The 15,742-nt window shown below is 50.5% G+C and overlaps 1 protein-coding gene, 1 long non-coding RNA gene and 4 other non-coding genes across 9 annotated transcripts; 3 read left to right on the top strand and 3 right to left on the bottom strand.

Moving 5' to 3' along the window:
• Nucleotides 1-606: 606 nt before the first annotated feature.
• On the bottom strand, nucleotides 607-2,688 carry LOC125166780 (uncharacterized). Its single transcript, XR_007152538.1, has 2 exons — nucleotides 2,154-2,688; nucleotides 607-2,007 (listed from the first exon to the last, which is right to left on the bottom strand). It is a non-coding gene; the product is annotated as an uncharacterized LOC125166780 (long non-coding RNA).
• Nucleotides 1,868-1,949, top strand: TRNAS-AGA (transfer RNA serine (anticodon AGA)). Its single transcript has one exon. It is a non-coding gene; the product is annotated as a tRNA-Ser (tRNA).
• Nucleotides 2,689-2,732: 44 nt separating the features above from the next.
• Nucleotides 2,733-8,296, bottom strand: LOC125166779 (uncharacterized). 4 transcript variants are annotated; one of them, XM_047860801.1, is made up of 3 exons: nucleotides 8,094-8,287; nucleotides 7,786-7,924; nucleotides 2,733-6,248 (listed from the first exon to the last, which is right to left on the bottom strand). In XM_047860801.1, exons 1-3 carry the CDS (start codon nucleotides 8,197-8,199, stop codon nucleotides 5,564-5,566), a joined length of 930 nt encoding a protein of 309 aa, XP_047716757.1. In that variant the 5' UTR covers nucleotides 8,200-8,287; the 3' UTR covers nucleotides 2,733-5,563. The 4 variants fall into 4 exon arrangements, 2 of the variants coding, with proteins under 2 accessions (XP_047716757.1, XP_047716758.1); XM_047860802.1 differs by having other exon boundaries at nucleotides 2,733-6,236; XR_007152536.1 differs by having other exon boundaries at nucleotides 2,733-7,150; nucleotides 7,786-8,296.
• Nucleotides 6,905-6,976, top strand: TRNAM-CAU (transfer RNA methionine (anticodon CAU)). Its single transcript has one exon. It is a non-coding gene; the product is annotated as a tRNA-Met (tRNA).
• Nucleotides 8,297-8,406: 110 nt separating the features above from the next.
• TRNAS-AGA (transfer RNA serine (anticodon AGA)) lies at nucleotides 8,407-8,488 on the bottom strand. Its single transcript has one exon. It is a non-coding gene; the product is annotated as a tRNA-Ser (tRNA).
• A 2,564-nt stretch (nucleotides 8,489-11,052) lies between these two features.
• TRNAS-UGA (transfer RNA serine (anticodon UGA)) lies at nucleotides 11,053-11,134 on the top strand. The gene has a single exon. It is a non-coding gene; the product is annotated as a tRNA-Ser (tRNA).
• The last annotated feature ends 4,608 nt before the right edge of the window (nucleotides 11,135-15,742 follow it).

Here is a 15,742-nt window from a genome sequence, read left to right as displayed (position 1 = left end):
ACTACACCCCAGTCAATAAGATCAAATTCATTCAGAAATGGAGTTTTATCAAAGATGCACTGTGTTTCACAGTTTGCTTTTCTGTTTTTGATGGTTTTTGTTTGTGCGTTTCGTCTGCGTGAGCTATCCTAAGCACTTAATATTATATCTGGGAGGCTTCAGACAGCTTCGTCATGTTTCATAAGGAAGAGAAAAAAGGGCAAAGTAAATGCCTCTACGTAAAATGCCTGGAAAAGAAAAACTATTCAGGAACAAGTTCAACAAAAGAAGTGCAAAACTTACACTCTGAAGACCACAAAACATTACTGAAATAAATGAAGATAGATATGTTTATGGATTGCGTCTGAACAATGTTATGATAGCAAGTGTCCCCCAAATTGATCTTCCCTCCCAGAATGCTAGCTGACTTCTTTGTAGAAATTGATGAGCTGATTCTAAAATTCACATGGGATTTCAAGGGGCCCAGAATATCCAGAACAATCTTGAAAAAGAAGAAAAAGCAGGAGGACTCACTTCCCAACTTTAAGACTAACTGCAAGGCAATGGTGATCAGGACAGTGAAATCAACGGGATAGAATTGAGAGTCCAGAAATAAAGCCATATGTCTACAGTCATCTGGTTTTTTATTAAAAAGTGCCAAGACCATTGGTGGGGGTGGGGGTGGGGGTGGGAATGGTCTTTTCAACAAACGGTGGCTCGGAGACCTAGATGACCACCTGCCAAAGAATGAAGTTGTGTCCTTACCTCACACAATTTACACACATTAACTCAAAACGGGTTAAAGGCATAATACAAGCTCTAATATTATCAACCTTTGAAAAGGAAACACTGGGGAAATCTTCAAGGCCTCAGATTTGGCAATGGATTGTTAGGTATGACACCAGGGCTCGAGCAACAAAAAATAGATAAAGTAGACTTCGTTAACATCAAAAGCAATCGTGCTTCCAAGGACGCTATAAAAAATGCAACCAAACAGCTAGAGGAAAAGATTTGCAAATCATATACCGGATAAGGGACTTGCATCTAGAATGTATAAAGACCTTTACAACTCCAGGGAAAGACAAATAGTTCGTGAGAAAATGAGCAAAGTACACAAATAGACTTTTCCCTAAGAAAGATATACAGATGGCCATTAAGCACACGGGAAAATGTTGGCTGTCATTAGTCGTTTGGGAAATGCAAATCAAAACCCCAGTGACATACTATTTCACACCTATCAGGATAGCTTTAATGAAAAGGCCATGTAATAACAAGTGTTGGGGAGGATATGGAGAAATCTGAACCATCACACACAGGGGGGGATGAAAATGGTGCATTCGTGTGGGAAAAGTCTGGCCGCTCTTCAAAAGATTAAGCATCGACCTACCATATGACCCAGCAATTCTAGGTATATAAACAAGATACAGGAAAACGTGTACACAAATAATAATGATGGCAAAACTCACGTTATTTTGAAGTACACGTAGTGAAAACTACAAGCTCTCTGCAACCCACGAGTTCAGCTCTTCAATTTCTACGCACAGCAGCAAGCTGAAGCCAGGTCTGGTGGAACCTTCCAGAGGGAAAATATATGCACGTGCACCACCTTTTCACCTTTTCTGGTTTTTAAACATCGCAGCTATCACATACAATTCCGCAGTGAACTTTGAAGGCCGTTCCAGTTGTGGGACGTAGCCCGGCCAGCCTCCCCAAAGGCTGACTCGTTCCGACGACTCATCAGAACAAGGAGTCCCTTCAGTTCTGAGGAGAAAGTCTTACTTAGGAAGGATTTGGCTACAAATGCACTTTCTGGTATGCAACGTGATCTTCACCAACAGAACCAAGCTTCGGCATGGCTATTTACTTTAACAAGGGACAGCTCTGTCATGTAGTCGTGGCCGAGTGGTTAAGGCGATGGACTAGAAATCCATTGGGGTTTCCCCGCGCAGGTTCGAATCCTGCCGACTACGGAGCGACTCCCTCCGGCATATTTTGACATCTTGTAGGTTACTTTGAAACCCTACACAGCTGCAAGTTCAAGAGAAACAGGAACTGAACCCAAACTGTAAACAATGCATCCTCATTCTCTAAACCCCCCCCTGTTTTGTTCTTGGGATTAACGGGCCTGTGATAGAGCCTCTCAATCTGGCCAGAAAAAAAGAAATCATACTTACTGTATTATCCAGTAGGTTTGACCTGAGTCCTAATGCTTTCTTTTCTCCCAGAAGAGTCCAAATTTCAGGGGTACCTTGGTGGTTCCTGCTTGAAGGTCCCTCTTTCAGAAAGATGAAAAGCTAGCGGGAGTGCTTGCTTCTCCATGGAATTGTCACCGTTCGGCAATTTTTGCAGACCAGCTGTATCGTTAATATCCCCCAATACACTCATGTTTTCATGCCTCTGTGCAGGCTGATCTGGAGTTTCAGGCTGGCTTACCACAACCCCAGCCTGGGTAAGGGGTAAGGAAAGAACAGCCAGAAGTAAATGCTATCCGGAGACGGTAAAATCATTTGCTTCCATGTCACTGGAAAATAAAGTCTGGAACAAAGCTGTAATCAACGGACAGAAAGGATGTTTTCTTTGCATATTAAGAATTCCAATATTGGGGCGCCTGGGTGGCTCAGTTGGTTGAGTGACCGACTTCTCAGCTCAGGGCGTGATCTCGCGGTCCCTGGGTTCGAGCCCCACGTCGGGCTCTGTGCTGACAGCTCAGAGCCTGGAGCCTGCTTTGGATTCTGTGTCTCCCTCTCTTTCTGCCCCTCCCCCGTTCATGCTCTGTCTCTGTCTCAAAAATAAATAAACATAAAAAATTTTTAATAAAAAAAAGAATTTCAATATTTAAAATATTTTAAAAATAATAATCACGATATGAATCTCAAATGATATTGGGATACACGCAGTGAAAAAAAGTGTTTTCCATCTAATCGCTTGAGCTCTTCGATTTGCCTCCCCAGTAGAATGAGTTTTTGTATAACTTTCCAGAGTTACATGTGTGTATAATGTTCAGTCCACTCTATACTCTTAAGTGAAGGGTAGCAAATTCGTACAGTGTTCATCTTGGTTATTTCTTTCCCTTAACAATACATACTGACCCATGGAAATATGCCCAACTGATTTCTGAACAGTAGCGTAGGGGAAAAAATTCAACAGAAGAGGGAGCCTTCAATACTTGGTCCTCGAGTAGCTGGCATCCGTAGGCCAAAAACCGCAACAAAAACAAAAACCAAAACCCACATCGACCTAAATCTCATTCTGTACACAAAAATTAACTTAAAATGAATCACAGACTGAAATGTAAAATTCTAAAGCTTTTAGAAAACAACATAGCAGATTTTTCAGGATCTAGGGTCAGGCAGACTCCTTCGACTTGGTACCAAAGCTCAATCCTCAAAAGGAAAAGAGATAAATCAGACCTCTTCAAAATTAACAGCTTTTACTCTGCAGAAAGACGCTACGAAGCAGTTGAAAAAACAAACTACAAATCGGGAGAAATATTTATAACCCACATATCTGGCCAAGGACAGTATCTAGAACATCTACACAGAATTCTCAAAACCGGACAGACCAGGAAAGAAAACCAACACTTTAGTTGGAAAGTCGATAAAAGACATGAGAGGCATTACACCTATGATAATATACGGATGGCAATTAAGTACAGGAACAAAATGTTCAGCTTCATTAGCTGTCAGGGAAATACAAATTAAAACCACAATAAGGTATCACCCTCCACCTGTCCGAATGGCTAAACCAAAAATAATGACAACACTCGATTCTGGCGAGGATGTGGGGAAACTAAATCCCTCCTACACTGATGGTGGGAACGTAAAATGGTAAAGTGACTCAGGAAAATGGTTTGGTAGCTTCTTAGAAAAGTAAACATGAAATTTTCAGATAATCCAGTAATCGCACTCTCGGGTATTTATTCCAGAAAAATAGGAACTTATGTTCCTACAAAGATCTGTATGTAGTTTTTCTTACAGAATCTTTATCCGGACTAGCCCCAAACTGGAAACACGGGTAGGTGAATGTCTGAACAGCTAATGATGTATCCACACTGTGAAATATGCTTTCAGTACAAAGGAAGAGACTACACATACATGTGGCCACTTGGATGAATTTCCAGGGACTTGTGTGGAAAAGAAGCCAATCTCAAAAAGTTATATTTTGTGTGATTCCACTTCTACAACATTCCGGGAAAGACTCACTTAGATGAAGAATCAGCTTCTGGTTTTCTGGCCTTAGGGAGGGAAGTGCTGGGAGAAGATGGGGGGGGGGGGACGTCCCACTGCCACGAAGCCACATGGGCTTGGGGTGCTGGCTACGTGAATCTGTACGTGATACACTGTATAGAGGTGAACGTACTCACACAAAAGTGACTACAACTGGGGAGATAGAATAAGACTTGGAGGGCTGTATCAATGTCGATATCCTGCTGGTGATGTGATGAGCCCGGATGTTACCATGGGGGCAAACTCGGGTAACGTGTTCTCTCTCTAGCATTACTTACAACTCAGTGAGTCTGCAGTTACATGGAGTAAATACATAGATTTACATATATTATGCATGTGTAATTCACATCAGTACAAACGAACATGCCTCATTCACACGATCACCTGCAGAATATTCCATTATATATGCGTTCCACAGCTTAAAGAATCAAAAACTATGTCATTTAGAGTTTTGAAATCTTTTTTTTGTATCATTACAAAAGAGGTTTTTATTAGCGGTGTAGTTGCCAGGTAGGTCTAGAATGTAAAGAATCCAGAAGCTTCTGGCTCTGCTGTTTTATTAGCGTAGGCTACATGTTTAACCTTCTTCGGTCTGTATTTCCCTCAAAATGTTTTTTTTTTTGGTGTGTGTGTATCATGGAATTTTTTAAATTTAATTTCTTTATTTCTTTTTTAAAATTTACATCCAAATTAGTTAGCATATAGTGCAACGATTTCAGGAGTAGATTCCTTAGTGCCCCTTATCTTTGTATTGCACACGATTTCACAGCCAACGTCTTCGCGTTGTCCATCATTCCTCACAGAGTTTGATTCAGAGTCCGTCTGAACCTTCCATCAGGGTTTGTCCTGGTTTGGAGGGTAGCTCCCTGGTTGCCCTCAGAGGCTGACAAAGCAGGAAGCTGGAGATTAAATCAAACCGAGTCTCGTCAACCCAGGGACAAAGCACAACGTGCCCATTTGTCATGAGAGCAAAGGGTCATCTATTGGACCCATTATGTCAAAGAGTCAGAAGTTTTGGCTTCGAACGTACATTTTACTGTGTTCTTTCACCTCACTGGGAGAGAGTTAAAGTTGAAGGCAATTGCTTCATCCCGGTGAGTGATCTTGCTGGATCTCAGTCTAGTTCTCATTTAGCTGCAGGAATTTCCATCTCCCGGGTTACATAGGAAACAAGCAGTCCGCTAGAGCCTGATTCTCCCTGCAGCTAAGTTTTCCACCTGAAAAGTTGAAGAAAGACCAAGACAGAGGATCCTCGAGTCTAAGATACACTCACCCCACTGCTGCTGGAGTGGGGGCCGAGGAGCAGACCAGAGAACTCAGTCAGGTCAGGGAGAACTGGAGCGTCTTGACTCGCACTGTCAATCCTGAGGGCGAAAAACTGGGCTCCCTCTAGACATAAAAATGTAAGTTTCAGCCCTTCTAGTGCAGTCCAGAAATAGTGTCACAGGCTTGAAATTAGCACTTTGAATCAAAGCCAAAAAACGGGCGGCCAGTCCAGCTAAGAACAGGCGCCCGGAGTCTGGCTTCGCTTGACAGAATTGAGGAGCGCGGGCCAAGTCCCGCATTTCCACGATCTTTTTTTGAAGTCTTGGTTCGACCCTTGCAATTTCCCGGGAGAGCATTCGGGAGTCCAAGTGACCCACGCACAGGTGCAGAGGCCGCGTGACCCTCTTCCGGCAGGAGGGGGCCGCGTGCCGTTCCTGCTGGCGGGGGTCAGCCGTAGAAGTGACGGAACGTTCTGTCCCGGGCGGTCCACACAGGGTCTGCGCTTCTGTGGCAGGCAAGAGGGAACGGGGCAGAAAGAACGAGAATGTGCCCGAGAAGGTGCGCACCCCGCAGAATTCGGAAGGGAAGCGAAGGGGGTGAAGGAGGAAACCAGTCGGCGCCTTCAGGGGTTTGCAGGTGCCACACACCGCGCCTGTATCGGGGGAAGCGCGGCCCCGGTTTGGGTAAAATCGCCTCGGAGAGGGCCCGTCTCTGCCCCGGGAGCTGGCCCGTCGGGTTTCTTCAAACGCCCGCAGCCTTGGCAGCCTGTAGAGGGGCCTTCTGGGCTAAGTCATCCGTCTGTCGGTGCCCGAGGGCCAAGACCCCGCAGGTAGAAACGGACCTGTCGCGCAGCCCCACGTCTGACCGCGGAGCGCGGTGCGCGGGGGTGGGGGTGGGGGCGCTTCCAGAGCTGGGTGCAGGTGGCTCTGAACCCCGCGATGAGGGCTTGGAAATGGGGGGGGGTGACTTTGGGGTCTCCGATAACGGAGAGCGGCCGAGCGAATGAGACCTGCGCGGACTCGCGGGCAGGGGTCACGAAAGGTAAAACAGAGCCCGGGACCACGTTAGCGGATAAATCCGAGTGCGCGGCGAGAAGGAAGAGGAGAAAGGTGATGGGCTGGAGGACCAGGAGCGAATCCCAAGGAAGGGGCTTTGCCCGAGCCCTGGTGTGGAGAGCTGACATCCTCGCCATCATCACTCCCAGCGCAGGCGGGTGACGGGCGACCTCGCAGGGAGAGGACTGGAGGTCCCCGAGGGTCTGCGCGGCGAGGACACGTCGGGAGTGGCGTGGACTGTTGGGCTGGGAAGAGAGTGAAACGCGGAGCGGAGACGGAGGGAGGGAGGGAGGGAGAGTGGGGGGACGGAGCGTAGCACCACGCGGGTCAAGCGGGTAGGAATCGAGATAGGAAAGCCAGCGGCGGCCTCGCCAGACGAGCAGAGTGGCGCAGCGGGAGCGTGCTGGGCCCATAACCCAGAGGTCGATGGATCGAAACCATCCTCTGCTAAGCTCGCTTATTGCTGCCCGCGGCACCCCCAGGGCGGAGCCCCCTCCCGGGGAAGGATCTCAGGCTGCCCTGCTCTCTCTTTCTCAAAGCTCACGGAATAACGGCAAACCCTCCCAGCCTTTTATTTTTCTGGCACCTCGACTCCCGGTCTGCCGGCCGGACTCGGGCTCAAACCTAAAGAGTCACAGGGGCCTCTCGTGAGCTCGGCCGCGCCCCTACTTCCCGGGCCGCCGGGCCCTGGCGGCCTGGGCTTGGGACGCCGCGGAGGGGACCCTCGGAGGAAAGGGAGCTGACCCTGGGAGGAGCGGGGCTGACCCTCGGCGGAGCGGAGGTGACCCTCGGAGAGAGTGGGGGTTCAGGGCGGAGGGAGGGGAGGTGACGCTCCGGGGGGCGCCCGTAGGAGAAGCCCCCGCAATAGCGGGAACCCGTACGCGTGGGGAGCGGGCGGCGGGACGCGGTGCCGCGGCTCCGGGGGGAGGAGGTGCTGGGGGGGGCGGGTGGGACGGGGAAGGGCAGGGGGAGACTGCGGGCAGGGGGAGGGTGGGGCGGGCGCCGGCGGACACCGGGGCCCGCAGAAGAGGACGCGGGGCCGCGCGGCGGGAGCGGACGGAAAAGGGCCGGGACGCGGGCGGGCGGGCGGGCGGGGGGTTCGCGGGCGGGAACCGCTCGCAGAAGGGACCCCAGCGCCCGCCTCGCTTCCGGGCCGGGACGCGCGGGACCCGAGACGTGCGCGCGCCCCAGACGGCCGCGCCCCCGCCCTGCGGCCCCTGACTCCGGGACCCCCTCCCCGCGCGCCTCCCCGCACGTACCGGCCCGATCCCGGTCTCGGTGAGAAGCCCGGCTCCCCGGGGCCCGGGTGAAGTCTCCCGACTCGGGAAGGACGCGCTGTTCCGTCACCGCAGCGGCCGCGCCGTTGAGGCGGGAGGGGGCGGACTTTCAGCCGGAAGTCTAGGGGGCAAATTCCCGCGTCTTCCTTCCGTGTCTGTTCACGAGCCGCGGCGCAGCCCCCGGAGGGTGAGGAGCGGGACGCGCTGCGGGTCCGGCTGTGGTTGCACCCCTTCTGTGCTCAGGGCTCTGTGAATTCCAGGTCCGGCTCCCGGGGGGACGCCGCACCTACCGTCTTCCCCGGCTCGGGGGAAGCCCCCTGCGGACCCCGCGGCCACCTCCCGGGCGGACACGCTGCCGTCCGAGCGGGGCTGGGACCGCGGCGGACACGGGAGCATCGCGAAGCCTGGCTCCTCCTCGGGGACGGGGACACCCCTGCAGGACTGTGGCCGCGTGACTTGTGCAAAAGTGCACGGAAACACGGCGCGCGCGCCTCCTGTCCGGGCAAGCGCGGAGTCTTGCCGCCGCCCCAGAAAGGACCGGGTCGCTGCCTTCCCGGCTCAGGCGGCGACAATAGGATGGCCCCCAGGTGGGGGGCGGGGCGCCGTAGTCGGCAGGATTCGAACCTGCGCGGGGAGACCCCAATGGATTTCTAGTCCATCGCCTTAACCACTCGGCCACGACTACACGGGAGCCGTGGGCCTCATTAGCATAAGTAGCCGTGAGGCCCGCAGGTGTCAGGGGCAGGGGGCAGGGACAGGCGTCAGGGGCTCGCATCTTCCACCAGGAAGCGCATCTGCTGTTCCCGTCTCTTCCCGTTGGACATCAGCGGGGCGAATTGGCAGAGTCACGCGTCCTTGTCGTGAGCTCGGGAGGACCCCTGCCTCGGGCGGCCTGCCGGAAGGGGCTGGGGCAGGACACCTGCCGGGAGCCCAGCTCCCTGCGCGGCCAGCTGCCGAGGGGACCCGGGAGACGCGCAGCAAACCCGCACGGGCTGTAGCATCGGGCCGCGGCTCCGTGCGGACAGCGACAGGCTGTGTCGAGGTCCAGCCCCAGCAGGTCCAGGGGTTCCCGACGGATGAACGGCGTCGGCGAAAATAACACATGGACGCAGACAACAGCAGTGGGTTCGACCGGCCGCTTTATTGTGGCAAACGTGGCATTATATTTGTTAGCAAATTCCTTGTAGCCGCATTATCTATGTTTCTAGGCATTACCTAATTCTAAAAATGTTCCTTTGTGTGATCACCCATAAAGGAACAACATAGTTATTTTCTTGTAACGTTCCCTCCTGCCCTTTCAAGGTCATCTAGCTCTCGACACCTCAAGTGGAACGTTTACAGGGATAGGACTTTTTAATTGTTTCTTTGAACCATTTGCAGTATAAGGAACAAAGGTTTTTGCTTTGGTCTGGGGTGCGGAGGGAGCCAAGAGGGCCCTGGGAACCCACGCCTCATGTGCTCATGAGGGACAATGTATGCCTAGGAACTAATGAACCATTCTGTACCTTAACCCACCAGGTCCAGTTATCATCTGGAACGCCTCCTGGGGGCCAAGCGGGCCTAGGGGTTGGAGTAACTTGTATCCATAGATATGTTCCTTTGTTGCCGGAGTGGGGATTTCGAATCCATTTGTCCCCTCCTTGGCTGGGAAATATATGGGCCCATCCTTCCTTTAGGTAGAGGAGTCTTTATAGGGGGTGGCAAGGGCTGGATGTGGGGCCGCACAATTTCCCCGCGGACAATTTCTTTCCCCAATGGTCCTTTTCCCGGGGGACCTGTCATGGGCAATTCCCCAACTGACAATTCCCCAGGTACTTTCATTGGTAGGGGAGCTGCCCCGACCAACGCTAAGGCCAAATTACATGAAAGCGGGAGCACGAGAAGCTTCACTTGTACTTGTGGGCCGCCCGGGCCCTGCCATCAGGCTGGTTGGATAGCTCGGCTTCCGGCGAGGCTGGACAACTCCAAGTGACCAAACGTTTTCAAGACGAGTGTTGGGTTCTGCACATAGTGGAAGATCCGGCGGTCGTCTCCCCGAAAACCCACAACCATCTCATTTAAAAGACTGGCTGGCTGCACCCGTGTGCGGAGATCACCCTGGCACAGGCCTCCAATAAAGCCGTTCCTCAAACCTTCAAAACATGAACATGTATACAAATGTAAGAGGCTTCTAAAACTGTTCCCCATCTCACTGTTCTTTCAACATCATCTTTTAAAAATTCGTTAATTTTGCCAATCGCCGACTGGCGCCGATGTTTTGAGAAACAAGTTCAAGGTAATTACTTTCACTGTGCATTGCAGGCAACGAGGCAGATAATTAATCCAAGAACCCTTTGAGGCAAATGTCAACTCTCGGGTAGTATCAATAAATAACCAACAAATCAATACAATGCGTCGCTCTGCTATTCATTGTAAGACTGGATCACTTCGCGCTGCAGGAAGCAAACAGAAGTTTCGCTCCTGACTCCGCAAGCGGGAAGCCAGCAGCGGAAACATCGAGAAGTGTCCCTCCCTTCCTCTCAGCGTTTCACAGGCGAAAAGGTTGCCTCACTGAGGTCATGTTAATTGCACATTGCTCTTGTCAGTGAATACGTGTTATGTCATAAACGTTTTCCCAGGACGATTACAGAAACCTCCCAAATTTCTGTTTAGCGGCCTTTATTGATCTGTTAGGCAGATGAAGCAAAAATATTTAAACATTTCATCCATTTTGAATACCTTTTTAAACCTATCACAACGGGAAATGAAAAGGTTTGTGTGCAGTACACGCTCTTTGTTAAGTTCATTTCCCTAGGACGGCGCTCCTCAAAGCTCAATGGGCACCAGGGCCTCCCTCCTGGGCTCCCTCCTGGGTTCCCTCCTGGGCTCTGTCCTGTGTCCCTCCTGGATTCCCTCCTGGGCTTCCTCCCGGGCTCCCTCCTGGATTCCCTTCCGGATTCCTTCCTGGGCTCCCTCCTGGGCTCCGTCCTGGGCTCCCAAGCACCCTGTGACCGCTGTGACCGCGGTGTCCGCGAAGGGCGGCCGCTGGGGGTCGGCTCCGGTGCTGCGGGCCTCGGACATTCGAGTGGTTTGTGCCGGAGCCTTTTTCTGACCCGCCACGAGGCCGCGGGTTCTCGGTTTGCCCTGCACGGTGGGCGGGCTCCTTTGTTCCGGAGCGCGAGGCCCGCGGATCTTCCCGGCTGTCGCCCGCCCGGCCCCACTCCTTGGGGCGCGGCACGCATCCACTCTCGGTTCACCCCAGGCGAGCAGGTAGTCGTGGCCGAGTGGTTAAGGCGATGGACTTGAAATCCATTGGGGTCTCCCCGCGCAGGTTCGAATCCTGCCGACTACGGTTTTACCAGGAACAGTCTGGATTATTCTCCCGCGTACCCACACCCGCAGATGAAGGTAACGCACCCCGTTCCCCACCCGCGGGGGCTGCTTCCTCAAGTGCCGGCGGCGCCCTGCTCGGCTCCACTGGCCAAGTTGGCATGATGCACCCGACTTCCTCAGACTCCAGCCCCCACTGTGGGGAGTTAGGATCCCTGAAAAGTAGTGACTCTGGTAGCTCGCTACCGATCACTTTGTGCCAAGAAGACAGGAGCGAAGCAGGAGCCCCGTGAGATTTTTATTTCCACTTAATCGATGAAGAAACTGCTCAGGGCCGCACAGTGAGGCGGTATGGTCGCGGACTGCCGGGTGGGTTGATGGGCCGGGGCGCTCACAAGGTCCTCAGGAGACACTCCTAAGACGCTCAGGTTGCTCGCAGCTTCAGGGGCAGATTTGTTAGCGCCCCCAAATCACAGTAGGTCCTCTTTTTCAGGCCCCTACTGCACCCCGGCGTTCCAAGGACTTGACGCGTCTTATTTGTCGATGTTTACAGGTCGTCAGAGATCCCGCCAGACATAATAGGTTTGTATCCTGGTCTCAGGACTGGGAAGCCAGAGGGCAAGCCCCGCACCCAAACCCCCAGCAGCTGTTCGTCGCCCCTGCCCCTGCCCCTGCCGGGGGTTCAGACCCGCGCCTGCCTCCACCGCTGAGTCGGCTCACTGTTCTGGACTCGTCCTCTCCGGCGATAAGACCACAAGAGTGGTGCGACCTAACATCCTGGATTTGGCCTGGGATGGAATATTGCTGCCCGTTGAGTGTTCGGTGCTCGTGTTTTCCCTGATGCCGGAAGCATCACCCCTCAGTACGTGGGGCGGGGGGAGTTCGCCTATATCTGAGCAGGGCATTTCTTCACAGCGCGCCAAGAGTTTCCCACCCAGCAGACCTTTTCCGCTCCTGAACCCCAGAACCTGATGCCGGGACAGACTTTTCCAACCCACAGGATTTGGATGTAGAGTCGAAGACTGGTTTGAGAGAAAGGCGAGAGCTGTTTTGGCCCCAGAGATGGGGAGGAATTGGAATTAAGGCACATATATTGGAGGGAGGGAGACTTTTAAACTCTGCAAAGCCCCGATCGACATATTCCTTAGAATTAAGGCTTCCATGCTGCTGCAGAGAGAGACCCCAAAGCAGATTCTTCTGTCCCCACTCCCTTCTCCTCTAGCACGTTCAGGGCATGAAAGTGTTACTGCGGGTTTCAGAGATGATTAGGAGAAACAAACAGTGATTAAGAGGCTTATGAGTTCAGGTCTGGAAGAAGGATGGGAGTGAACTTGTGGGTGAGAAGACCCGGTGGGGGATGGAGCCGTGGGGGGGGGGGAAGGTGACTGAAAGTTATATGGCTTTGAGGATAAATGATTATTTAGGGAGTCACTAAAAAGATCACCTTATTGCTAAGGGCAAGAATCATCCTGGAAGCAGCCTTCCCCAGAATGACACCCAACAGTGTGAGACAGTGGGGGGAACACTGACAAGATCCTCAGGGAAGCATAATGTAAGTCCAGGATTTTACATCAGCTGAGACGTATTTGGGGTCATTTAAGAATGTGTATTCCCACCAAAAAGGATTAGGCAGCATTTAACAGGCATACATCCACACATAGCTATACGGATGTATCTCAAAAAAAAAAAAAATGAAAGCTTCAGGAGCAGAATGAGACATATAGCAAAATATGATACGGAGAATAAAATCAAATACGCAAAAATACTGACATCTGTTTTGCAGGAACGCATTTGAGTAAAACTGTAAACATTAGATGCTTTTAAAGTTAACCTTATAGGGGCACCTGGGTGACTCCGTTGGTTGAGTATCCGGCTTTGGCTCAGGTCATGAGTTTGAGCCCCACGTCAGGCTCTGTGCTGACAGCTCAGAGCCTGGAGCCTGCTTTGATTTTGTGTCTCCTCTCTCTGCCTCACCCCTGCTCATGCTCTGTCTCTCAATTGTCTCTCAATAATAAATAAACATTAACATTTTTTTTTTAAAAAGTTCACTTTGTAGAGTAGATTCGAGGGAGACCATTATGGAGATAAAACAATCAATCAATTAAGACATGGTCTTTACAGAGACTAATTTACAACCGAGATTGTCTGAAAATCTGACAGGTGTTTCAAATCATTGTAATCTTTGAGACACGTTTATGTACATGTACATATATATTAGATTAGATTAAATTTAATGGATGAAAAATAATGACTCAAAGTTAGAATGACAGAAACTTCAAAATGTCGACAGTATTGCAGGGCTATCCAAGGCCTGTGAGCTGACAGTTGGAAATTATGGAGCTATTTTGGACACAAATCTGTCACCGGGTAATTAAATAAAAGACAAACTTAGCACAGGATCCAACTTTTCTTTGTGTTTATGCTACATATCCCACAAGTCTGTAGAAGGTATCTATGACTATGTTCAGCTTAGTGGCGTTAACAGGGGTGGGATTTTTAATCAGTCTGTCTGCGACTTGGTGAGTCGATACAACTGAGTGGACGCACACTGAGGTCCGAGACAGTGAGAGGAAGTTACACAGTAAATGTAAACAACACGTGTGGAGCACTTTACTGTTCGTATAAAATAACAAAACAACACATGCAAACAGAACTACAAACATTCGGACAAAAAGTTGCAGAGTCTGGGGGTGGGGGTGAGGGGGGAAATGTCACAGGGCACCTAGCAAAATAGTTGCTCCTGGAGTCAGAAGGCATAGAATATTGTAGCGTGAAAGGGAAATATCAATCCATCCAGCTAAAAAAAAAAAAAAAAAGAGCTGTATATAGACCAACAACGGTAATGTGCTTTGAACTGCGGAACGTAATTAAGTTAAATGCCTGCTTGGAAATCCAAAAACAAATTGCAACTCTTTGACGTTACCTGGATAGGGTCTATGCCCTCCCGCCTGACCCAGGAACACACCTGTAGTGGGGCACGCTGGGCCGATCATCATCCGTGGCAGGGAGGGAGAACTCCCCCCAGAGGGATCAGGAGGTGTCTCGGGGGAAAGGATGCTGGAAAGAATTTTTCTAGGATTTGGGCTTTGGCCGGGTGCTTTGGGGGAGGCTCCCGAGTAGCAGGGTTCTGCTCTGGATTAGAAACTGTCAGAAAGCAGGCGCTATTCCTTCACTGGGTATCGCAGTTGATCTCGTGAGAAGGAGGCAGATCGGAGAGAAGATAAAGCTGTAACTGGTCAGAGGTGGCAGTCACTTGTTTGCATGAGGGAGAGGTTTGGTATTGTGTGTGTGCCACAGTGACCTTAGACAAAGTTGGGCCATCAGCTGTCTGACTCATTCTATCATGGTCTCGGAGGAGGCATGTCTGATGTCGGTATTCTGGGCGATTATGTTCAATAGAATGACGTGGCCTGGCCCGAGTGCCGGGTCAGCTTCTGGATGTCACAAGATACTTTATTCTCCTTTCTTTCTCTATCCAACACTTCTCTTGTGACGAAATTCTTGTTTGCCTCTTAATTTCAAAGTTGAAATTCAACATATCAAAGTTCTTGGGGGATTCGATTGGGGAATATGGACTTTGACCAAAGTCTTTGAGCCCATCTTACCATAGTTAGCATCTAATGTGGGTAATGAGGGACATTAGAGCAATTTCGAATGGGGCCACCTTCAGGATGGGGTGTGAGATGAACAAACTTTGAGGTGATCAGAGGTCACTGGCATGATTAATTCCACTTCAGACCATCGGTGTACTAGAAATCCCTGTACCAGCCCTAAACCTTGACCTGCAAGGGCTTAGTTTTCAGACAGTAAAATGACCTCACAGAACGTCCCAGGAAACAGGTATCACAAGGGTATCATCGTAGGTGGGAGGGCATCACAATAATGGCCCTGATTTCACTTGAAACCATCATCCTCAGTATATAATGACTGATGGGGGCACCTGGGTGGCTCAGTTGGTTGAACAACTAGCTCTTGATTTGACTCCGGTCCTGATCTCATAACTGTGCGATTGCTCCCCTACCCCCCACCAAGCCCAAGGCGCATGGAGCCTTGGAACAGGCTCTGAGATGGACAGGAGGCCTGCTTGAGATTCTCTCTCCCTCTCCTTCTGCACGCCCCCCCATGTTAAACTCTCTCAAAAATAAAAACTATATATATTTAAATGTATATACATATATAATGACTGGTTGATACCAACTGTGGTAAACTGAATTTCTACATTCTCTGGACATATATTCATCTACTTTATGCATGCCTCCCTTCTTCTTCAATTAGGCTGAGTCTTCTCACACTTAATAAGAAACAACAGAAAGGAAAAGAGATTCCACAATCTTTCCTCCCCTCTTCTATAACAATCAGGCGAATCCGTATGGCTACAGGTTTGAGTCAACCACGGCTGTCAGTTTTTGGTGTAGAGGAAATATCTGTTGGTCGTATCCTCTTTAAGTTTTCTGATTCTGATTCATGTGGGCCATTTTCTGATGGCAAAATATTTACAAGAAAGACTTAGAGTTTTACTTTTGCAGGGTAGAGACACTCCTTGCATGTTTGTCTGAACAAGAAAATTTGTGTGCCTAGGAAGGTAAGAAAGAATAAAGCAAACTTCAGTGTTGACCACACTACGAGCAGT

This window comes from Prionailurus viverrinus, chromosome B2 (assembly GCF_022837055.1).
Source record: "Prionailurus viverrinus isolate Anna chromosome B2, UM_Priviv_1.0, whole genome shotgun sequence".
In the NCBI taxonomy this organism is placed as follows: domain Eukaryota; kingdom Metazoa; phylum Chordata; class Mammalia; order Carnivora; family Felidae; genus Prionailurus; species Prionailurus viverrinus.
Note: the sequence above shows the minus strand (reverse complement) of the source record. Positions and strands in the feature narration are given on the sequence as shown.